Source organism: Haliotis rufescens, unplaced genomic scaffold (genome assembly GCF_023055435.1).
Source record: "Haliotis rufescens isolate VD_foot unplaced genomic scaffold, xgHalRufe1.0.p SCAF_4, whole genome shotgun sequence".
In the NCBI taxonomy this organism is placed as follows: domain Eukaryota; kingdom Metazoa; phylum Mollusca; class Gastropoda; order Lepetellida; family Haliotidae; genus Haliotis; species Haliotis rufescens.
This window is the reverse complement of record NW_025964112.1, coordinates 7905534-7930704: the sequence shown is the minus strand read 5'-3', so window position 1 is coordinate 7930704 and position 25171 is coordinate 7905534. Positions and strand designations below refer to the sequence as shown.

The 25171-nt window shown below is 40.6% G+C and overlaps 1 protein-coding gene across 9 annotated transcripts in view; it reads right to left on the bottom strand.

Moving 5' to 3' along the window:
* Nucleotides 1-560: 560 nt before the first annotated feature.
* LOC124135859 (arsenite methyltransferase-like) overlaps nucleotides 561-25171 on the bottom strand; it is a 37550-nt gene continuing 12939 nt past the window's right edge. Inside the window, exons 1-12 of one of the 9 annotated variants that reach the window (XM_048381760.1) lie at nucleotides 20856-20966; nucleotides 20433-20541; nucleotides 17166-17209; nucleotides 7978-8124; nucleotides 7256-7406; nucleotides 6328-6458; nucleotides 5905-5974; nucleotides 5315-5396; nucleotides 4550-4678; nucleotides 3499-3629; nucleotides 2835-2945; nucleotides 561-1795 (exon numbers count right to left, since the gene is read on the bottom strand). In XM_048381760.1, coding sequence (XP_048237717.1) covers nucleotides 1718-1795; nucleotides 2835-2945; nucleotides 3499-3629; nucleotides 4550-4678; nucleotides 5315-5396; nucleotides 5905-5974; nucleotides 6328-6458; nucleotides 7256-7406; nucleotides 7978-8114 — 1020 coding nt within the window. In that variant the 5' untranslated portion in view covers nucleotides 8115-8124; nucleotides 17166-17209; nucleotides 20433-20541; nucleotides 20856-20966 and the 3' untranslated portion in view covers nucleotides 561-1717. Of the gene's footprint in view, nucleotides 1796-2834; nucleotides 2946-3498; nucleotides 3630-4549; nucleotides 4679-5314; nucleotides 5397-5904; nucleotides 5975-6327; nucleotides 6459-7255; nucleotides 7407-7977; nucleotides 8125-17165; nucleotides 17210-19319; nucleotides 19421-20432; nucleotides 20542-20855; nucleotides 20983-25171 lie in introns of those variants that run through there. The other 8 variants (XM_046501493.2, XM_046501498.2, XM_046501492.2 and 5 more) reach the window with 8 other exon arrangements.

Below are 25171 nucleotides of genomic sequence, written 5' to 3'. Positions count from 1 at the left end.
AATCATGTCATTTCAATCTCATTAAAATTAGATCTTAGTTCTCGCTAGCTAAACAAAGATCTGAGGACATCCCATTACGGGCCACGTCAGACCGACCTTGCGCGAACTTTGACCGACCAATGGAATGACCAATCAGAAGGCAGCTTTCTCGTGCTTTACGGCACAAATTTCAAATTGGAGACAACGCTTGACAAATTCTCGATTACAAATTTGAAACCTGAACAAAAAAACATTCTGGAATGGTCTAGATTGTAAGGATTCGGTCGTTAAACCCGTAACTATCGTTCGGAATGCCCCATGTTAAAGTTTTCGAGATTACATGATTACAAATCACATTCCGACTGTCACTTTCATAATCTGGTAAGCGACGCACTGATTGGTCGGATGAAAGGTCGTTCTCACGTGACCCCTAATGGGATGTCTTCAGATCTTTGTACAGCGGTAGCGAGAACTAAGGTCTGATTTTAATGAGATTGATGTCTTTTTAACGTTACGTGTTGCGAGTTAACCCAAAGATTGGCAACGATTCAGTGAAATTCGACAAAAATACAACAGGGTGGTATTTTTAAATATTGGTATTCAACTAGGAATTAATATGAGATACAATGTAACTTCTGATTATACATTAAATTCTTTGTTTCACAATTTCACATGAATAAATGTAGTAGCTTGTAGACACATAGATGTACAATTAATACAATTGTATCAGCGTTTTTGGCCTGTTCGCCAAATGGCATCTGTTTCGTCGGATAAAATAGACTTTTTATTATCTTGCATTGACAATTTATATTTGCGAGTCAATGAACGTCACAGCACAACCGTATCACATATCTCAATCGAACACTCGTCACGATATGGCTGAAATATTGCCCATGTGACGTTAAATAATAACTCACTCACTCACTCAATCGAACAGTTGGGTTCCACCTGTTTTCAATTTGCATTAATTCTTTTACAATGGCAGATTGAAACATGACGGCAAGTTAATTCGTTGTAGCAGTACCACGCGGGTATACATGTAAGCGGTTCAATGCGTGCCTCGTTTTATCATGTTGAGACAGACACCCGGGGACAAAACAAAAACAAAACATAACATATGTACAGAACTGACAAAATATATCAAAATCGAAACACATGCACTTTACATTTACACAAACATCGTTGGGTGCCGCGTGTTACCAACCGTCTTGGAACCATCAACATGCATTACCAAACGGGGGAAACAGCATAGATTGCTGTACATCAATTCTATACCGGAATCCCCACTGTGGGGGAGTGAGTGAGTGAGTATGGTTTAACGCCGCTTTTAGCAATATTCCAGCAATATCACGGCGGGGGACACCAGAAATGGGCTTCACACATTGTACCCATGTCGGGAATCGAACCCGGGTCTTCGGCGTAACGAGCGAACGCTTTAACCACTAGGCTGCCCGACCGCCCCCCACTGTGGGAGGGGCTAGGGTGATAAGTATCACCATGATGCACCATGGAATGAATGACAAATACCGAGGCTGATGACTACTAATAAACGATTCACATTAAGACAATTATACAGAAACAGACTTTAACAGATAGGACAATACATCAAATTTTGTCATTATACATAGATAAGTAAATGGCATGATGGATGCTTTCTAACTATAAAGACAAGGAGTTGGTAAGATGAGCATTAGTCTGCAACAGCAGGTGCGATGGGGACGTGATGACCGGACCGTGGTCACGCTACCGTGTAGACGTACGGCAGTGTAACGCCCTGTCCAGTCAGCTGATCAAGAAAGTCAAATGGACACTGTCCCTGGAATATAAGACAATAGCTAGAAATACATTAAGCCATATACGCTGGTTAGACACCTAACAGAAAGTGAGCATACGCCATCGGCACAGAGTACATGTGGCAGAATGAATCTTGTTTTAGGCCACAATATTGCAGGTTTGTCACGGGAAGTCAAACCAGTGATCGATAGCATGAGCAACAATCCCAAGCTCGGTGCACACTGTCAGACCGATTTTGTTTGTTTTTTGTTTGTTTTTTAACGCTGCACTCAGCAATATTCCAGCTTTATGACGGCGGTCTGTAGATAATAGAGTGTGGACCTAGAAAATCCAGTGATTGACATCATGAGCATCGCGATCCACGCAATGGGATACGATGACATGCATCAACCAAGTCAGCGAGCCTGACCACCTGATCCCGTTAGTCGCTTCATAGTATTACCATTCTATCCGCATAAATCGGTTCTTAGGAATAACGTGTTGTCTTCTAGATGCGGTTGGTTAAATGCATCCTGTTGAAGAGATTAAGGTGTGGCATCATGAAGTTGTTTGGAGGACATTTTCAATCATTTTCGATGCAATTCCCTATTTTGACTTGAACCAAAAACAATGCTCCCCTGTTTTTCAGGTGAACATTGACTTGACAGTGGTATCATCACATTTTTATAGTGATTCACAATCACATGCTCATGCTACAGCTGGATTCGTACATTGAACTCAGCTTTCATACTTCAGGTGAATATTGACCTCGATAGTGGTATCATCACTTTTTATAGTGATTCACAATCACATGCTCATGATACAGCTGGATTCGTACATTGAACTCAGTTTTAATACTTTATGATCATGGAAACGGTTTATGTCCCTTTTGGTTGTTGAAAAGAACAATGATAAAGCATGCCTTTTTGAATAGGCTGGCGGATATCTGTTGTCATAAACACATGCTTATTATATGTTTCTTATGATTTTTGGTTTTGTCGTTTAAATTTATTTGATAAAACTGAAGGCAAAAAACGATGCCATCATTACTGGGTATTGCAGCGTCACAACAAGTAGCCTACCCTCTTGGTAACGGCTGTGTCAGCACTGTCGGCGACGTCAAAGAGACTTCCGTAACGGCTGTTGGTCAAGATGGTTGCTAGTTCCCCATCAACAGAGACTGGTTCCCCGGACTGTGAAATGAAACGTGTTTCCTTCACATTGTATTTCATTTGTTAAAATGCTTCCATAACGTAAAATGATAACTTAACCACATAGCTACTCAATGTGTTGTCGTTCACCAATAGGAGGCGGGTACCATGGTGACATGGCTACTCCATGGATGGGTCTGTATTATATCTAATATAAGATTCAAACACAATATTGGTTGAATACATTGTAAAAGGCAAATTGTCAATTCATCGGCGCAATACACTGAATTCGTGATGGGCATTTGTGACTGATGATTGATAATTACCAACCAAACGAAACCAGTCATGGGAGCTGTGTCCGTGGGATTAATATCTAAATGTGTGACTATACAGATGTGTGGGTTATACGACTGGTTTGGGTTGCTTCCCCACTTCTCAAACACGCTTAACCCTCCCTACCCTAACAGGTTCTAGTAATCTTTGTCGATTCATCCCTCCCCACCATCTACCCCGAAAGGAGAAGGTTGAGCACAGATATGGTGAATAAAGGCGACAAAACTGCCAAACCTTTAGCAAATACAGTTAGGAATCAAACCTTAAATGTCAGACTGATATCCCACTTGAATTCTTCTTCACTGCCCTTGTACGTGACCTTGGCTGGGCCTCTTTTGCCGCTAGGGGGCAGTCGGAACATCCGGTTCCGGGCACAGCAGTATCTGCTTCCGGCTGTAAGCGAGATACACAGTTTACAAGGTGCAGTGGCCACATATTATGAAAGTTGTTGTCCATAACGGTAACTGACATGTTACTTCGTTCTTTAGAGCGGCTTATCGCTCTTTATAGTCCGTTTGATGAGAGATGTTTGAATGTGTTTCCCGGAAGCGAATGGTTGGTTTGTTCGCAACAACCGTAGGCAAGTCCATGGTCCATTCTACACAATCCTGACCGCGTTAGGTAACATTGATGCTTTCTTAATGGTTTATACCTGAACATCAATAAACATCTACAGACAGCAGAGTCAAGCATGATCGAGAAACAAGTCCCCTTCAGACAGTTTTATTGGACCAGTATGCGAATATTGCCCATATAACAACAATGAACGATTTGTTTCCAACTACATGAGTGAGTAAGTGAGTGAGTGAGTTGGATTTAACGCTGCTTTTAACAGTATTCCAGTTATATCACGGCGTGTCAGCTTAATGTGGGAGGAAAGCCCGAAGTGATGCAGGTCTCAGACGTTTACCACTTCGGTGAAACCCACGAGCACGGGTATGGTGCTGACAAACCTAGAAACATAATCGGGGCGAACCGGGATTCGAACCCACAATCATAGGTTTCTGGCGTGCCCAAGGGACGCAACTCTGCACAGCGAATCGCGGCGCCTTAGACGACTGGGCTACCCGTGCCTGAGGTCATACCGCTCTCCCGTACATGAACATTTGATTATCTTCAGTTACTTAGATAAAGGACAGGCTTGACTTATGGGTTTCAATGTCTTTCAATGTGACAGTTCGGTTCAGATGCTAGTAGCTTTGCCAATGAAGCATCACTTCCTTGTCATAAACTTCTACTCTGCCTTCATTGATGCTAAAGCTTCTCAAATGCCACTTTCGTATGTACGATTAAATAGCACAAAATGTACTTACGAAGCTTCTCCTGATAGTCGGGGCTGAGGCAAACGGGTCCCACGCCAGTGAGCACTGGGGTGGTGAATCCAGCTGCCCGGGCCGAGGCGTGGAACTCCTCCCTCACCTGGGAGCCGGTGAGTCCGAATACTGTCAACACGCATTAGTTTACACATCAACATGTGATACAATGTAGAAGTGAGGTGATATGGGCCTTAACGTTGCGCTCAAGATTAGTTCCTTACATGGCGAGGAACAGGTGTGTGTGTGGTTGTGTGTACTAGTCTGGACTAGCCGGTTTAACAGTGATTGTCAATTAAGCAATTTTGAAATATCATGCCGCAGTGTAACATAGATACCCCCTCAGACATAGTATACTGAATCCGAGCCAGCAAGTACCTGTTTTATCCCCTCATGCCGAGCGACAGGCAGGGTAACATATACTATCTTTTAACGGATTTTGGTATGACGCGACCAGGGGATCGAACCCCCGACCTTTCGCTCTCCGCGCAGCCGCTCTATCCACTAGACCAGCAGGCGGTTTTACAACCTCATAGTTGGAGGGAAACGTTGTTACCGTATTGTCCTCTGTCGGCTTAACCTCCAGGGGCACAATGGTCTAACATAGCAATATCACGGCAATATCAGAAATGGGCTCCACACATTGTACCCATGTCGGGAATCGAACCCGGGTCTTCGGCCTGACGAGCGAACGCTTTAACCATTAGGCTACCCGACCGCCCCATATATTTAAGAAATGTACCACACAAAAGAGACGTGTCTTACCCCAACATACTTTGTCGTCCATCAACTCTGGCGGCGCCCTTTGGCTCGCGTAGACATCGCTCAGGTACAGCTCTCCTCCATCCTGCACATGCGCATATGATACCGTTATAAGAGGCTGAACGACTGAGCGTAACACATAATGCCTCTCAGAGGAATTCTCTCCCCGCCAACGTCAGCAGAACAACCTCTTAGTTTATTCGAGTAAACTATAGAGTGATATCAGTCAAATTAGTCTAGGAAAGCTCACTATTACTAATAGGGGTTCGCACCCTCAGTGCAGTCGTCCCTTACGCCAATACATTACCTTCGCCCGTGAAGATCCGGGGTAGAATAGGTCTTCAGCAAACCATGCTTGCCGTAAAAGGCAACTATGTTTGTCGTAAGAGGCGACTAACGGGATCGGGCGGTCTGGCTCGCTGACTTGGTTGATGAATGTCATTGATCCCAACTGCGTGGATCGATGTTCATGTTGTCAATCACTGGAATGTCTGGTCCAGACTCGATTATTTACAGACCACCGTCATATAGCTCGATTATTGCTGAGTGCGGCGTTAAACAATATACAAACAAACAAACAAACAAAACATTACCTTCAGTAGTCTGAATGCCTCTGCAAAGACTTTGTTCTTGTCGGTTATCATACAGACGACACCATTCGAACTGAATCAAAAAGAAACGCAAGATCTGTTTTATAATACATAAAAACAAAATGAATTGAGCGTAAAAATGAAGTTCTGACACAAGTTTCAGTTTACGGAATCTTGATGGGCTAAATGGATAGGTTTGCTAATGATGGTTTCAGCTGAGTCAACATATTATTCCAATATTCATTGTATTCCACAGACTTGTACTGATACAAGTACAACAAATACTACATCAAGCTACTTCTATTACTTGTATCAAGTTTTCGATTTCCGAATTTTATTGTACTTCTCCTTTAGATTCTTCTACCCATTTAACCTCAACTGCATCATCTACGACTTCACTGATCATGATTTTACTGGAACACTCACACAATCACGTCGAATGTATTGTCTTCGAGAGTTGAGAGATTTTCCGCATTTCCAATGAAGAACTCCGTGTTGGCCTTCTCATATCCCCAAGCCTCGCGGTGGAAGTCCTCCCTCGCCTTGCTCTCCGCTATCTAGAAGACACCCGTGAAGATCTGGGGTAGAATAGGTCTTCAGACACCCATGCTTGCCGTTAAAGGCGACTATGCTTGTCGTAAGAGGCGACTAACGGGATCGGGTGGTCAGGCTCGCTGACTTAGTTGATGCATGTCATCGATCCTAATTGCGATTATTTACAGACCGCCGTCATATAGCTGGAATTTTGCTGAGTGCGGCGTTAAACAACAAACCAACCAACCAGCCAACTATCTAGAAGATGTGTAACAATTTAAACATTGAATTTAATGAAAGTATAAGTAGACACATGCTTGTTTGCATGTTCTTCGGCGCCGCACTCAGCAATATGTACATATTCGAGTCTTGACCAGACAATCCAGTTATTGACATTATGAGCTACGATGCACGCCCTCAGCATCCAATTCCACGCAAACAACAAGCCTGACCGCCTGATCCATTAAGTCGCTCCTTACGACCACCGTGTGTTGCTTGGGACATGTTTTAAATCAGAATCCCTACGGGGGCGGTGGGGTAGCCTAGTGGTTAAAGCGTTCGGTCGGCACGCCGAAGACCCGGGTTCGATTCCCAAATATGGGTCCAATGTGTGAAGCCCATTTCTGGTGTCCCTACCGACACATGTCACTCACAGAAACGACAGGATACTGTGATATGACATTTCTTTTTCATTTGTTCGTTTATCAAATATAGTTTACAGTTAAGTCCAACAATACGTAAGTTCATTTCCATATCGCATTTTTCATTTATATGTAACGGCATGCGATGTCTATGAAAAGGAGAGTGATGGAGTACCAACCAAATTCTCGGCGAAATCCACACCAACAACGCGCCCAGTTGGACCAACCAGTTTGCTGAGGATGAAAACGAGGCTACCGGATCCACAGCCTATGTCCAGGATTCTGAGACCTTCAAGCTGCCCGGGGACGATGAACCCTGACCCATAGTACCTGCATCATATCACACCACTTGTCCTACGATCGACTTCCGGTTACCTGGGCTCGATGCAGCAGTCACCCCGGATAACCGGAAGTCGACATGAGGAGTGACATCAGTTATATCACGGCGTGTCAGCTTAATGTGACAGAATTTATGAGAAATGAAAATAATCCAGATCAATATTTCATCTCGTATGTCATTTCGCTCTGATCTGATTGAGAGAATAATACTTGTCAAAATTGTCATTTGATGTCGAAGACATAAAAACGGATTGATAAAAAGTGTTGCTAAACGTTGTTTAGTTGAGTAAAGAGCAAAGAAAACGTAGGTAGGTTCTTTTCCTATTCTATTAATGAACAGATCTATTTAAATTTGATCTTTCTGACCATCTAGAAATGGATAGGTTGCATCAAAGCACATTCATCTTTAGTGAGTGTGCGAGTTTGGTTTAACGCCGCTTTGAACAGTGTTTCAGTAACATGACGGCGTGTCAGCTCGTTGGTGAGAGGGTAACCAGATAGGTTAAAGTCACTTGAATTATTTGTCTTTCGGATTCAACATACCACAGTCGCATAATTTTACCTTTTCATAGTCTCGGGATGTAGTTTGGCTACGATGTCTTTGATGGCGGGGGTGAAGTCCCAGTCGTTGACGCCACATACGAACGTCAGTTTAACAGAAGTCTCATTGTAGAAGTCTCTAGCCGCCTGGTCCGCCATTCTAAATTAGCTGTTCGAAATTGAAAACAAGAAAATTGGGCTATTGAAGACTTTTCACGCATTGTTGTCCTAAATAATCGTTTAAATGGACCATTTATGTCTTAAGTCTTGATCGCTATACTAAAATGAACTTTGTTTCTTCTTATAACGCCGCACTCAGCAATACTCCAGCAATATGAAGGCACCAGGGAAACCAGAGATTGATGTTACGAGGAACGATCCATGCCATTGGTGTAAGACCAGGCCCGTAGAAACAGAGGGGGCTGTTATAAGGTAAAAATGCATCCCCAAACCCTTAGAAAATTATAACAAAGTCAACCTTTAAATTGATGGTTATACCTTTAAAAACGATTGAGACAGAAAGCCACAGAAAGTGTCGGCGCAAACAAGTAGGAAATCAATAGGGCGATGACAGTGGCAGAATATTTCGGGATAGCTTCGTTGGTGTTGCCGCCAATTAATCAATAGACATCTTTTAATCGGTCAGCAGGTTCTGGTAATTTTCCAATCACGACACAAACACGAGCTCGTGGTCTGATATTGTTTTTAACCAATTAAAATGATTTATGAGGATATGTGACAAAGACAGACCAGGCCCGAACACTATAATATGATACCGTCAACATTAGGAGGGGCGAGTGCGGTTTGAAGTCGATCGAGTCGAATCCCGATCGTTTTAAGTTCTCCCCATTTAGAGACGAGCTTGGCCGGTCTGGTCCTGTCGTATATTGATATATGGACTGCGAGCAATTAAAACTAAAGTGAGTATAAAGCTAGTGTTGCGTTTCTTTATTATGCCAGTATAAATGCTGATGGAGACAATTCGGAGTAAGCGTCGTTAGACCAATCACTCCTTGACTGAGCTGAGCCGATGCTGACAAGGCGAGTGCAAAGTCATGGCTTAACTGACCGTGATGACAAGGAACGACAATACCTTTAGTAACTGGTGAGGGTCCCACTTGACACCCGAAAACAGTTACGACAGGGCTAACGTATTTGTTAGTATATCATACTGAATCTTGGAATGATTGTATATGACCTATTTGTAGGCAGTCAAAGCCCCAATACACAAAAACAAGCTAAGCTAATGTCAACCTTAACCACTAAAGTTAGAATTAAGGTTACCTTAGGCTGAAGTTATGCCCGTCTCCAGGGTATGAAACTCCCCCAAATTTCAGCCAGACCACAGGACTGGCTAGCTGAAATACTTGCCAGCCCTGACCAAAACCTGCCTGCCCACTATAATCTTATGTTTCTCAGGATAAGCTATCGGGGTTTCTTTTTGGTTACATTTTATCATTCATCTTTACATGTGAATTAATGCTTATCATTGGGAAATATTTAGAATATTTTCACATATGAAATATAACCTGACCGTCGGGCAGGGGGATTTGAAAATCTGGCAGCCCGAGTTGAAATCAACTCGTCTCGGACGGTCGGGCAGGCAGGTATTTCGAACACTGCCGACTCACAAAGCAACTGTACGTAACTTGATCTTAATTCGGTGTGTCAACCTCAGCGCTTAGGTTCAGCGTTAAGGCTGTATGACATCGCGTACTGAAACCATATTACTCGATATCCAGTTAAAAACACAACGGTTTGGAATTTCATTTCCTGTTTCTTTTCCTTTTATAACTGATACTGATACTGAACAGGTTTCGCTGCCTACCACTAAGTTCAATCTACGCCAGGGTCGTCTCGTGGGGCCCAGCCTGGGTTCACTGGGTACCCTAGTCTGTCTTACAGACCCTGATACAAATATATATCAAATCCAGCCCATGCAAGTCTATAATGTTTGGCATGTCTAGATCACTGCAATGAAGAGAGTCACTGGGCTCCTTTTTATTTTATTTTTATTAAGATAACTGAACAACTGTTTTTTTATGTAAGATGTGTTCATTTCAGAGACTAGATGTTAGTCTATGGGTACCCGGGCAACCCTAAATAGGTACACCAACTGCCAGATGTGCTATCCAAGATGAACATGGTTTTGGCGACGCCAAATAACATAGAATCAACAGTGAGTGACATTAACATTACATTAGTGAGTGAGTATGGTTTTACGCCGCTTTTAGCAATATTCCAGCAATATTACGGCGGGGGACACCAGAAATGGGCTTCACACATTGTACCCATGTCGGGAATCGAACCCGGGTCTTCGGCGTGACGAGCGAACGCTTTAACCACTAGGCTACCCGACCACCCCTAACATTACATTAACTGACCTCAGATTTATTTGCTCTCGGCAATATGAGACCTATTATACCGCTGACTTTCACGAGTCGCTAAGGAACGTAACGCCGATAGAAGAAGAAGAAGAAGAAGAAGAAGAAGAAGAAGAAGAAGAAGAATATTTATTGTACATAAACACCAACAGGGGGCAGGGTACAAAACATGAACATGTCTAATTAAACATTGACATACACAATAGAATACAAATATTGCTATGATTATATTGCTACAGAGGAGAAGCAGATTTTCTTTGCCTGAACATTTTGTGAATGAAATTGGGGATAATTTTTGCAAAAAGCTCTGATGGATTTATAAGTATTTTTAGAGATATTGTGTTCATAGACAAGGTGGATGATGAATATAGTTCCTGTCACAGGTCTCTGTACAGATATGCAGTGTGCGAGCTCAGGCTATGTTACCGCTTATAGATGAAAACCAAGCCTCGCTTTCACACAGGTTATAAATAGATTCAATGCTAAAGGCCCCATAGTGACGTCACAGCCCCTGTCACAGGAAGTGAAAAATCCTGGGCTCTACACCTACCTCATATAAACCTTTTATTACAAATCCTATATGTACATGTAATGTTTTCATATATTTCCCATTTCCACATGTGTCAATTTACCAAAATAATACCTAAATATAACCCATCCATGCACTGTAGAGGCTGTGAGAACATGTTTATTGAAGTCACGTGACCTCAAAATATTCTCTCACAGGGTAGAAGTCATTCACAAAAATATGGGTTCCATCTATCTTAAAGGGAGGAGGGGCCAATTCCTATGTTTCCTGCAATCACTGATCACTAAGCTTACTATATCCAACTTAAAACAGGAGGAGCTACAAATGTAAACATGTTTTTAATTGGATAAAAGACAGTCCCCAGTTTCCCCCTCGAAGTGACCAAGAAGTCCCACACAGAGCGGCCAGAAACATAAATAAATCTGGCATCTTACTGATAGCATCACATTCTAGTGACAGATATGTTACTTTAGGGCAGTTTAACACCGTTTGTTTAAATTTGAGTTGACTGATATGTCATTGAGGGACTAATTTGTGTGTCAGGGGTCTAAACTGATGGTTTACAGGTTGTGGTGTTTGACATTTGGTTCTTTCTGTCTTAAGCTGTCTGGACATAGTTTGTCAGTGTTATCACACTGAACAGACATTTGCACTTAAATAAATCAGAACTTAAATCTCAAATATGTATTGGTTTGTTAGTTTTAATTAGGGAAAGTAACCCTTCACACCACCGGAAGTTGTCAACATTTTAGTCACGTGACCTCTATCAGTAAAATGATTGGCTCAAACCTATCGTCTGCTGTAGCAGTATACTTCTTTTACAGTTGTGGTGGACGATTACTTTTGGATTATACCTTGGCTATTGCATTTTTATGCTCGGTCATGGCTAAATTGTGTGTTTCAACTGTTATTTTCTTGGAACTCACTTGGAATACCAGTCTCTCACTAACTATTTATCATGATGCGACTTCCAAGTGACACCACTGGAGATTTGTCAAGAAAGGTATGAACATATTGGAATTCTGGCACCTCTATAACTAATGAATTTTCAAGTGGAAAATATCAAGAGTACATTTATACCAATAAGGCTTGTGTATGCATTAATATTATATAGAAGTTTAAACGCTAGTAGAATTTTGCATCTTGTGAATATATGTGCATTTATGCTATCCAACAAGTCAGAAAAAATAGAAACAAAAGAAAAAATAATGGCATTCCTCCTGAGAAAAATGTAAGACATCGTAACATAATGGTAGCCAATGTCGTCCTTGTCAGGTATGCATACAGTTGGGACAATTTAAAAAAAGATGATCCTCATCATGAAATGAATAAACCTTATTATCCAGGTGAAAAGCATTAATATCCAGTGAATATATTTTGTAACATGGAAAGCTAATAAAAGTACAAAAAAGTTGTTTCAGTAGAAACATCTGTTTAAAAACTCCAGTTGACAGGGACTGTAGAGTGAATATGTCATCTGCTAGCAAATTGTATTTACTGTTTGTAGGTCGCACTTGAGAACGAGGCTTGGTTTTTACGGGAAAAGATATCAATTACAAAATTGAGGCTAAGCTCGCACACTGATGTATACAAATAATGAACCGCGCCAGACAAAAAGTGTGCATGGATCCTCTTACGTCGCGGATACAGACATCAAGGCGCAAGACACCAACCGACGCCACACTTCGGGCCATGTCTATAACGTGGCTATTGAGTGAGCAGGAACGTACTCGCCTAGCACATGATTTATTTGTTTGTTTGTTGTTTAACGCCGCACTCAGCAATATCCCAGCTATATGTCGGCGGTCTGTACTGAATAATCGAGTCTGGACCAGACAATCCAGTCATGAGCATTGATCTACACAATTTGGATACGATGACATGTATCAACCAAGTCAGCGAGCCTGACCACCCGATCCCGTTAGTCGTCTCTTACGATAAGCATAGTCGCCTGATGTGTGAAGGGGTTGTCAAGTGTTCTCCCATTACAGGGCTTGATCTCCAATCGCCAGCAGTGGTCTATTCGTAGTGGTTTATTTTTATTTACGCAATCTGATTGGCTGGCTGAGAGTGGAGAGCTGTGTCATCGCGTTTTGATTGGCTGTCTAAAAATAAATGACGGCACTTTTTTCGGAGCGGGGATACCCGATGTCGTCTCAGTACAGGAAATCCCCAGCTGTCAAAACATTACCGTAGTGACGATGTTTCCATCTCCGTAAGATGGTGACCAAGAGAAAATTTGTGGGGGAGGAAGGGATGTGATAGGTGGAGATGTATCAGAGAATTTCGGCTTCCAAGTGTACGAGATTCAGTTGCAGAATGAGAAGACGGTAACCGAAGCGAGATACCGCTTCGATATTTGGGGACCAGGGGAGCCACTCCGGTAGATTCTTTACTGGGCTTTTTCAAGACTAATAAAACAACTAATGATACAGTTAATTAATTCTTGTAAAAATACTGATAAAAAAAGCGAAACATACCATATTGTTTTTGGTATTTTTAACCACATAACCACATAAGAAATGTCAGCTTGTTTCGAAGTGTTGATCAAGAGCCGACCGATCGTTTGTGTAACCCACCACAAAAACATATTTTATAGTTATATTAAAATAATCGAGGCTTATATTTCATATTTTAAGAAAATAAACACCTTAAATAATTTGTATCAAAAGACATACTCAATTTTAATGCATTAAACGATCAACCTTTGCCGGACCGAAATCTCACGACCAAGATGTTTTGCAACCACCGCAGTTGTTTCCCCTTTCAAAAGTTGGAGTTTATCCAGATCAATATAATTCATTCATTTTGGCCTGTAATTATTTGTTTGTTTGTGTTTTTAACTTGAAGACTTCAATTATTTGAACATACTATTTCAGGCCAATTAAGAAACTCATTTATTTTTAAAAACAACAATATTACTAGATTTAAACTTGAATGTATTTAGTTTAAGTACCTAGATCAATGTATTTATATTTTTTCTTAGCTATTTTGATTTCTTATAGGGAGCAGACAAAATGATGAATATAAACATGGTGGGCACCATTCAACCTTATTAGGTATTTTTTTTCAAAAACAATATTATTTTTTAATAATTATTTACATTTATGCATCTTAAAATATATTTGGTATTTTGGATAGGATGAAATCATCTCAAAATTAATTTCATATTATCATTTTTAGTTATACTCACTATCACAGTTAATTATTTTCAGAATTAACAGACAATACAGAGTATAAAAGACATGTAGAATTATGTTTGTCTCATGTATATTCTTTAAACCAAAGTTGTTGTTTTCATTAACCATGTTTACTGAAAAAAAACATTTCTTTAATAATGAAACTGTTATATTATCATAGCAGTTAAAGAACCCCAATATGCATAGCTAGCTTAATTTTAAAGATAATTATTCAGCATTTCTTTGGATGATAAACTGGACATATGAAAAAATAAGAAATGTAATTTTTCTGTATTATTTTCCCATTAAAGGTTTACAGTGATTTATTTTTTCCACACAATCTTATTGGCTGCCTGAGAGTGGAAAGCTATGTTGCTATTTTAATCCTCTATGTAAACACTACTGAGGGATATGACAACAGCCATGGAGAAGAAACAGTAACATGAGTTGAACAATATCAAGAGTCAAATTAGAAGGACATAGAACGCATAGACTTCGACTAACTTTGACTAATCTAGTCTCTGAAATGATAAAACCAGTTGTTAAATTATAGTTATGAATTATAATTAAAAAAAGAGCCCATATATATATATATATATATATATATATATATATATATATATATATATATATATATATATATATATATACAAGTCTGTGGTTTAACTTGACATATGATTGACACTAGTGTGCCCTACAGTGTGTCTGATCACTTGCCTATAATAGTGTCGCCGGTTCCAGTAAGCAGTACTAAACACTATGGCGGTGACAAGATTGACTACAAAAGAGCAAGCGAAGTTGACTTGATGCTCTACCGGTATGAGACTGAGAACAATCTCCGAGAGACGTGCGTTGATGTGCCATGCTACTTAACTCCTGCATAATATATCAACTCCTACAACGACTTTGTCGTACAGGCACTCAACGATTCATCAAACAACAGTATACCATGCTCCAGGTATCGCTCGTACCTAAAACCATATTGGAAAAGAGATGGCTTGAAACCTCTCCATAATGAAATGAGACGATGTCGCGGACTTTGGCTATAGAAAGTACAAAGACGCTAAACGTGAATTACGAAAACACCATCGGAGATCAAAACAACGCAGTCTTGACGGTAAACTCTGTGAAATAACGAAAGTTGCTGAAGTGGACATTACCGAATATGTGAAAGTGACAAAACGCTTATCAAGACAGAATGGACAAATGTCAAAATTAACAATTAATGGGATTACATCGACGACGCCAGAGGATATATGCTCAGCGTTTGGCATGTATTTATCTATCAGGTATACTCATCCTAATTGTTTGCTCACCAAATATGTAGTTTCAACAAAAGCGTTCTGAAATATTTTGTTTCAGGAAGAACCAACATTGTGATAGAAAGTTGCTACTTTTATTAGTACTGTGTAGGCAGGTGGGTAGAATCCTAGTTCTGCTGAGTTTGCCTCGTTGTGTCTTCATTTCTCTATTTTACTTGATTTTCCAAACACTACAACATTTGTTTTGTCACTATTAATCTTTAGGTTATTTGTGTTCACAAAATACACTTAGACCATCAAGTAACACTTGTAGTTTGTTTTTCGGGGAATCGGAAAATAGTACAGCAAACAAACAAATGACAAATGTTAAAACCATTAAGTGTTATATTATTATAAAGATTTGATATAATGTGGAATGACATTGAAGAATATATTAAATAATGTGGTAGACAAACTGCAACCTTGTCTTACCCCGATGTTGGAGTTAAAGGATTGTGAACAGCCTCTGTCAGTTTTCACTTTATAAGACATTTTTTATACACTTCCTGAGATTTTATTTGATTAAAGCTTTTTGGGTGTAGCGATCTGTTAACTGAATAGCAAGTGAATAGTCTTTCTTTTTACTTTTTGTAGATTCTATTAATGTTTTAAGAACGAATACATTATCTGATGTTCGGTATCTCTTTCTCAATCCAGACAGTGGTCTTGTATTTGATTTGTTTCCATGTGTTCCATTATTCTTTCAGTAGTGAATAATAGTTTACTTTGGCAGCTGCTTAGTGCAATGACGCTGTAGATGTTAGGTCAGTCTTATCGCCCGTCTTATGTACTGCGGTAATAACCGAACCGAGGTGACCCAGCTCTGTGGGGAGGGACCACTATTTTATACATCATTTAACAGTTTAACCAACTGGTCTATCAATGGACAAGATATTGATTTTAAAAGTTCATTACTTATGCTATCTTCTCCTAGACTTTTGTTTGTTTTGAAATGTTTTATACAAGTGAGAATTTCCTTAGCTGTTATTGGTTTATTAATAGTGGCACATATATGCATATATGTCACCTGGGCTCCAATGTAATTTACACACCTTGTCTGGCCAGAGTGGCAGGCTCCAGTGAAGGAGCTGGAGGTCTTGGCTCAGTGTGGGGTGGTGGGGGAAGCTCACCATGTGCTTATACTATACACTTATGGCAGCTAGAGATTAACTGATAATTACAAGCTCTGTCCTCGCTTGTGGAGATGTGTACAGACCCTGAAACTGCAGTAATCTAGACTTGCCAAATATTATAGACTTGCATTGGCTGTGTTGGCTATATTTGTTTCAGGGTCTGTATGTGACAGGCTAGTATAGACTCAGTATCACAGGAACGGGAGGACACTTTAGAAGAGCTCGTTAAACCACTGATGAGGAACAATTTGATCTTCAGTGGTATCGCAGAAGAGAGGGACAAAGGCAAAGAAACTAAATTAAAGGAGTTCATCAAAGATATCCTAAATATTAGAAATGTAATTGTGTTCGATCAAGTACACCGTTGAGGGCCTCATCGCCTGGGCCACCCTCGTCACATTACAGCGCGCTTGCTTGAGAGAGTAAGTGTGATATGCAGTACCCAAGGAGTTGAAGGGGGCTAATGACAACGAACAACTCCCTAGAATGATGAACGAACGGAGGAAGCAGTTACTCCCCATCTTCAGACGTGCCAAGGACAACGGAGAAAAGGCTAAGCTGGTTAGAGGTCAACCGTTTATCAATGGTCGACTGGTTTATTCTGACTAGCATTGTCAACGATGTCACACTGACCTGCACCGCTATAACGCTATAAAGAAACAACGCTCAACAAAAAAAACTTACTGACTCTCTGTGAACTTACCTGTGTAGTTCCTCAGGTATGTGGCCTGAAACCGAAAATAGTATCGCCTGATTTTACAAACTACTTTACATTTTACTTTCTTTTGCTGTTAATGATTTTTTAAAATAAGAGTGAGTGAGTGAGTATGGTTTTACGCCGCTTTTAGCAATATTCCAGCAATATCACGGCGGGGGCCACCGGAAATGGGCTTCGCACATTGTACCCTTGTCGGAAATCGAACTAAAAAAATAAAATAAGAAAGCCAGTTGGTGGGACAATATAATTAATGAGTATATAAAAAGTACAACTGGTATTATGATAAGTATATGCACAGCTGTATGTAATAAAATCGTGTTGTCACCCAAAATCTTGGTTAAATGGTACTATATGACCCATTTATAAAAATAAATTAGATTTTAATTACCCAAAGAATTATGGACCCATTACACGTCTGAGCAATTATTATTTACATATGTCTTCAACAACAGACTTCGTTTCTCGATTACACCAAAACTCAGAATTTAAGTTGGATTCCGGAAGGGATTTTCTACGAGTGATCATATCTCCAATCTGTACAGTTTTATTCATATTTTGAAAACACAAAAGAAAACGTTATTCTGTACGTTTATTGATTTTGAAACAGTATTCGACAATGTCTGGAGACCGGGATTATGGCAAAAACCTTAAAAAATATGGGATTAAATGTCTTAAAATAAAATATGGGATTAAATGTCTTAAAATAATAACTCAATGTACAGCAATATACAATCTTGTAATTCAAGCAAAGGGATACCCACAGACTTTTTTCCATGTCGTAGAGGTGTGCGACAGGGTGAAAACTGTCGCTTTTGTTATTTTCTTTATTCCTCAGTGATCGTAAGGATTTTCTAACTAAAAGAATTGTGATGGAATTTTTTATTGATGATGCATCTTGGAGTGTGTATACTGAGTTATATGCATTTCCATAGCCTGATTATTCTGTTCTTTTAGCAACAAATAAGAATGACTTTCAAAGACGTCGGTGTACATTAGATGAGTTTTGTTATAAATTGAAGCTCAGAATAAATATTGACAAATGTAAAATTTTCATATTTGATGGAACAAAGGGGGATTATTTCACAATGTTTACTATAAATAACGTTGTTTTAGAAAATGTGAATGAATATATATACCTAGGAGAAACTTTTAAAAGGCATGTACATTCCACCAAGCAATTAATGTGTGAGAAAGCATAAAAGGCAATGCTTTTCATTTTGACCAAAGATAGATTACATAACCTTTCTATAAGCTGCCAGTAAAATGTATTTGACGGAATGATAATCCCATGATAAGTTATGGTTAATAAACCGAACATTTTGAAAACTGCACTATAATGGAACTTGATTTTGGGGGGAACCTTTTTACCTATCCAAAAGATTACTCCACATTATAATTATTATGTTGTTCTTGTATGCAGAAATGGGACGTACACTACTTTACAAAACTGTAATGAGTAAAATGATTGCTTTCTCGAAAAAACTAATCCCTCGAAAACCCTTCTATTATGTATGAATTATTACTTGATACGTGTAACTGATGCCATACCCTCTCCATTCATCTTATTTAGGAAGCCACGCCTGGCATTGTCTATCAAAATGAGTAAGAAATCGAGAGACGAAACGTGTTAACACGGACCATACCAAGATTATCCTCAGTGGATTATCGGAAACACTGTGAAAAGGTACGAATTTATTACTAACCCTAGCCCTATCCAGGCTAACCCTAAGAATCGGAAAGGGGTGTCAGCACTCGAAGATCGACAAGGATTGTTGGATCGCCAAGGCGTGTCAGTTCCCTGAGATCGAAAATGGGGGTTGGATCGCCAAGTCGGGTCAGTTCCCTGAGATCGTAAATGGGGGTTGGATCGCCAAGGCGTGTCAGTTCCCTGAGATCGAAAATGGGGGTTGGATCGCCAAGTCGGGTCAGTTCCCTGAGATCGTAAATGGGGGTTGGATCGCCAAGGCGTATCAGTTCCCTGAGATCGATATAGGGGTTGGATCGCCAAGGCGAGACAGCGGAAGCGCTATAGCGCGGTAATTGAGCGAAGCTGCGCCCGGTTGCAATTCTTTCAAAACAGGATACAATGTTTTTCTGAATAAATAAATATCCATGCATACCAACGTCTTTTAAATGTATGATGAAGACGCCCGTGGAGGATCAGTTCATCCAACAATGGCACGTTGATATGGAGGCATCCACAAAATCTAGATTCTCGAAGCTTATCAAATATGAAATTAAAACAGAATTTTACGCGGATAAGTTACCAGAAAGATACCACATGCCACTATTACAGTTTAGATTGACTTGTCACAGGCTACCAATTGAAAGAAAAAGGTCGCTGGTCAAAAATACAATTAGTTGAAAGGACATGTCCATTCTTCTGTACATATATGACCAGTGGTATACCCGAAATACCTGCCTGCCCGACCGTCCGAGACGGGTTGATTTCAACTCGGGCTGCCAGATTTTCAAATCCCCCTGCCCGACGGTCGGGTTATATTTCATATGTGAAAATATTCTAAATATTTACCGATGATAAGCATTAATTCACATGTAAAGATGAATGATAAAATGTAACCAAAAAGAAACCCCGTTAGCTTATCCTGAGAAACATATGATTATAGTGGGCAGGCAGGTTTTGGTCAGGGCTGGCAAGTATTTCAGCTAGCCAGTCCTGTGGTCTGGCTGAAATTTTGGGGAGTTTCATGCCCTGATATGACATTGCTGTCGAGTATCATTATATGTAAATCTGTGAACATCTCGACTGGTTATTCTCTTGCGCAGACAATTCATATTTACCTATCGCTCAAAATATATCCATTTTTCAAGAAATTCTTATGTTTAAACTGGTGAAAATATTTGGGTGCAAAGATAATCTTACGACGAAAGACATCATGCAGATGAAGTTCTATAATATTATATTTACTTTAACTAATATACCACACATATGTATGAGTAGAAATGGTATCTCGAAAGTCCTGGAAATATCAACACGATGAAATAAACAAATTATTGGTGGGGATAGACCCCCGCTCCCCCGCCACACACACACGCCATTAATAATATGGGATCAGGACCCTACATCACGCCAGTGTCTTGTCTGTAGGACCCCATCGCTGTTCTCGACTGCAGAAGTGCACCATGCACAGCTTAACGTACAGCATATGAATATCAATTCATAATGATATCCAGATATGAAACAAAAATCTGATACATAATTAAAATAGTACTCGAAAGGGCCTATCTTCGCTTTACGAAGTCTGACAAGAGTTCCCTCCCTTCCCATTCCGAGTGTACATTCAAGTTGAACTGGGGCCTCTTGTGAGTGATACAAGCGATCTGAAAAATATGCATAAACCTATTCAGCAATCATAGTACGACTAATTCAAAATATCGGTGTGCTGTCGCTGCTAAACGCAATGAACTGACAATCGGGGTGGAAAAGTATAAATCATGCTATCAATTTCATGTCTTGTTGTTCCTTGAAAACTACGCTCGTTTTCACCACATCACCCTAAAAGGAAACCTACATTTTTGCCTCGCTTCCCCTACTTCAAATACAGACCAATGTCGCTTTTCAAAACCGAACTCCTGTTTGTCATATTTGGCTCGTTTCCAAAGATCGAGAGCTTAATGTGAAAAATCTTACATACCTATCTGAAACCTGTATGGAGAATATATGAGAAGTGGGCACAGGAGCACTGTTTTCTCAACGATATCGTCAGACCGGAAGTAGCCTTTGTCGAAATGGATAGGGGCGCCAATGTGTGTGTTATCATGACGTCATATTGACCTGTAGGATCACTCGTATAAGCTCCGCCCACTCAGAGTGCGGTAAATGCCCCTTTAAGCAACGACACAAGGGCCTGTGGTGCAGAAATCCACAACCCCAAGTGTCCATGCTCATCGGTACGTTAACTTAATGGCACAACATCTGTGCCAAAAGCTACGACACTTGGGGTCAATTTTGGTGCAAACAAAACACGATAGAACCGTGCAAATGACACTTGAATTCTTGTTTGTTTGTTGTTTAACCCACACTCAGCAATGTTCCATATATGACGGCGGTCTGCAAAAACAAATCGAGTCTGGAACAGACAATCCAGTGATTAATATCATGAGCACTGATCCACGCAATTGGGATCGATGACACGCATCACCCGATCCCGTTAGTCGCCTCTTATGACAAGCATAGTCGCCTTTTACAGCAAGCATGGGTTGCTGAAGACCTATTCCAACCCGGATTTTCTCAGGTCGTCTTTCAAGTAATCACCCCTTTGAGCTGATGCTTGCTGTACAAGTGCCCTACTTTCATATGCCAAATGCTTCCTTCCTTCAGCTTTTTGTCTTTTGTAATATTGTGAAAGTTTAGATATTTGCTCCTCTCATGCCTCACTGCCATCTCTCATCCTTGTGTAGATGGCCCACATATATTCTGTCCAATTGTCATGGGTACGATGTACTTCTCTGAAAATTGTACTTATTTGAAAATTGATCCTGAGCACATATTAACTTTTAGTATCAGGCTTGTAACTACTGTTATTAATTAGTACAGCTAAATACCTTCATCCGAGGTGCGTCACCACAGTTTCTTAGATAATTCTATCATCTCCAGTCTAAATCTGCTTTCTTCGGGCATGGTCAGGGTGTTGCTATGTCATCTTGTGATGTAACATGTGCCAGCGGCTACACTTGCTTTCCTGCATGCACTGCTACAACACTCATTTCACGATCTTTTACGTCCCTCTGTCGTTTCGTTACAAGTATGGCTTTCGATTTAACCATCCCACCCAAAGGACGTGCTGTCAGAAACCACCGCCTCATCAAGACTCCCAGGACGGAGCCAGCAGTCCAGCCAGGGAGATCAGCGACTGATAGGTCAGTTGGATCAGCAGACTTTCTTTAAACGTAACTGGTCTGAGGACATTTAATCAAGGGAGAATGCCGTCGGTGGTGGAAAAGGAAATCCTGGGTGTTGTTTTCACGTCCGGCAAGTGTTATGCGAGAAAGTATGGAGAGGTGAGTGTGTATTTGACTTCATTGTTGCCAAGAAACAGTCGCATGACAATAACGATTCGTTTAAGGTGGAAATGGATTTGTCAGGTAATCTGCGTTTTTGCCGGCCAAGCAGACAAATGCTAAGATATTTAGCATAGATCTATGCTTCTCACATTAACATGAGTATTTACATGAGTATTAATGTGGTAAAATATACTTTTCAGCCGACCATATAAGGCATGTTGGCATACATGGGAACACAACAATGCTGCAGTCTGCTGCAGGGGCTATGGCTGGTCAAACCACCACTAGCAGTTTGGGTAACGGATGACACGAGACCTGATTCAGGATTAAGAGAGGATCAACGAGGAACTGTAGTTGAAGCACAAGACACCGGCTCTACCCCATGTCCAAGAGGACATTTCAGCAGGAGGCATGACTTTACAGTCAACGCACGTCGTTTCTACAACAGGTCAAGGTGCTCCAGATCAGGTCAAGTTTACTCATAAATGCTCCAAATGCAGGTAACCACATCCAGCCCGTTCTTGCTTTTCCGTAAAGTGGTGTCGTAGGCCAAACAATTTAACTCTTCACAGCCAACTCATGCTAAAAGCACTGGCCCAACTCCGCTCATGTCTGCTAGATCTAATTCGCACTGGCAACTGTACAAGCAGTCTTACCATGTTCGTGCCATTTATTACAATGTTTGGATCAGGTTTTCGACTAGAATATAGTGGCCCCCACTAGTAGCTGCCAAGTTGAAGAAGTGAGTGAGTTAATATTTAACGTAACATCGGTAGTATCTCAGCCATATCGTGACGAGCCAAAATGAAGAAGGAAGTAGACTTGAAGAGATTGAGTCGCAAGTCCTTTTGATGTGCAGCCTCTGCCGAACATACAAGTTTCACCTATCATTCTCGTCCCAAAAATACAACGGGTAACTATCAGTCCTGGATGTGACTGATGATTTTCATATACATCACATTTCGTATCAACATGGCAGAACAATCAACGACCACATTGACAGTGAAGCATTACATGTTCTGTGTGGTGCACCAACTAGGTCCAAATGCACTGTTTGCAAAATTGGATGTGCAAATCAAGTTTCAGGATAATGCCTGTTCACTCTCAGAATTTTGAGTTGCTAGGTTTGTCTGACTGACTGACTGTAGGTATGGGGTTTTTAGGCTCATTTATACTGTGCCTATGATAAAGGTTTGCTAAATTCCTAGAAATGTTATAAAGAAGAAAAAGCTTCCACACGCTTTGATATAACATTATAAGAATGACATTCTGCATGCCATGGCGAATGATATTCCTGAAACATAATAGGCTAGCCAATAAGAGGTCAACTGTAATAGTCGCTACATGGCTGAAATAATACCGATGCGACGTTAAATTTTAACTCACTCACTCAACTGTAATAGACTCCACCATTACTTTATGTTGATTTACATTTTTTTAATTTTTTTTTTTTTGGGGGGGGGGGGGGGGGGGGGTCGGGGGGGGGGGGGGGGGGGGGTGTGTGTGTGTGTGTGTAATTCTGTTAATATTATAAATGAGCCACATTTTCAAGGTGATTACAAACAGTACACTTTGCAAAAATGTCATTTACAAAAATGTGGAGACAATTAGATATACTTGTAATAGAAGGCGTCCTTTTAAGGATGATGTCCATGGCTGTTGTCATTTTGTTTTAGAATGATTATAATTTATGGTGCCTAATTCTGCAGGAGAAGGTGATATTGTGTCATCCTTTTCAGAGTCATCAAAGTCTACTGCAGCGATAGCCCATTTATCTGTTTTCTTATTTCAATAAAGTCAGGTACTTATGAAAATCAAAAGAATCTTTACTTGATTTGTCATTTAGAGATAAATATTACTTTGATAAATACTTGCCATTTGGCTGCTCGTCATCATGCTCAGTGTTTGAAACATTCAGTACCTTTTTGCAATTGTGTGTTCAGCAAAAGTGGCAAAAAAAGCAGCTTATGTGTAACCTTGATGATTTTCTTACAGGCGGCACTGCAGGGATTAAAGATTTCGGTGGTAACCTGGATAAAGGCCTCAGTTCCCGGACTTTGGTGTACCCATTGGGAATGAAACTCTTGTTTAACTTTCCTAGGGCTTGAAATCTATACAAACAGAATGCAGGTCAGAATACCACGAGAAAAGAATCACCACGATCATACATGCTTTGCTATTAAGCACAAAGTCGCTCGAAAAGCTTTGCAGTCAATGGTGGGTAAGCTAAACTTAATGCTGAGCGCCAGTCAGTGTAACAACAATTACCATCTTTTAACATCTTTTGGAATGACGGGGCCGGGGATCAAACCCAAGACCTTCCCCTATCTGAGCAGACACTCTGGTTGCAGAGTCTACATGTGGAGAAAGGCAAATGACATAGTTATGTTAAACATGGTACCGAGTTTCCTCAAATTACATTGGATGAATTCGTTAAAAGATATAGCTAATCCACACCATACCTCAAAATTAACCCTTATAATCGCAAAGGGGTGCCTGATCGGAGGTGGATCCAAGGGTTAAGAATAGTATTGGGGGTAAGCTACCCTGCCCAAACACAACTAACCCTAATAATCCAAGAGGCAAGCGAGATCTGCGAATTGAGGATTTGCCACAGGCAATCCGGGGCGATAGACGTGCATTATCGGCCTACTTTCAAGAAGGGTGAGTGAGTGAGTATGGTTTTACGCCGCTTTTAGCAATATTCCAGCAATATCACGGCGGGGGACACCAGAAATGGGCTTCACACATTGTACCCATGTCGGGAATCGAACCCGGGTCTTCGGCGTGACGAGCGAACGCTTTAACCATTAGGCTACCCGACCGCCCCTACTTTCAAGAAGCCAGAGATAGCGGGAAACCACAGAAAATGCGTGTTAACAATATTATTGTTGAAGAACAGGTATATATTTGTACGACCGACCGACAAGACAACTGTGTGAGAAAG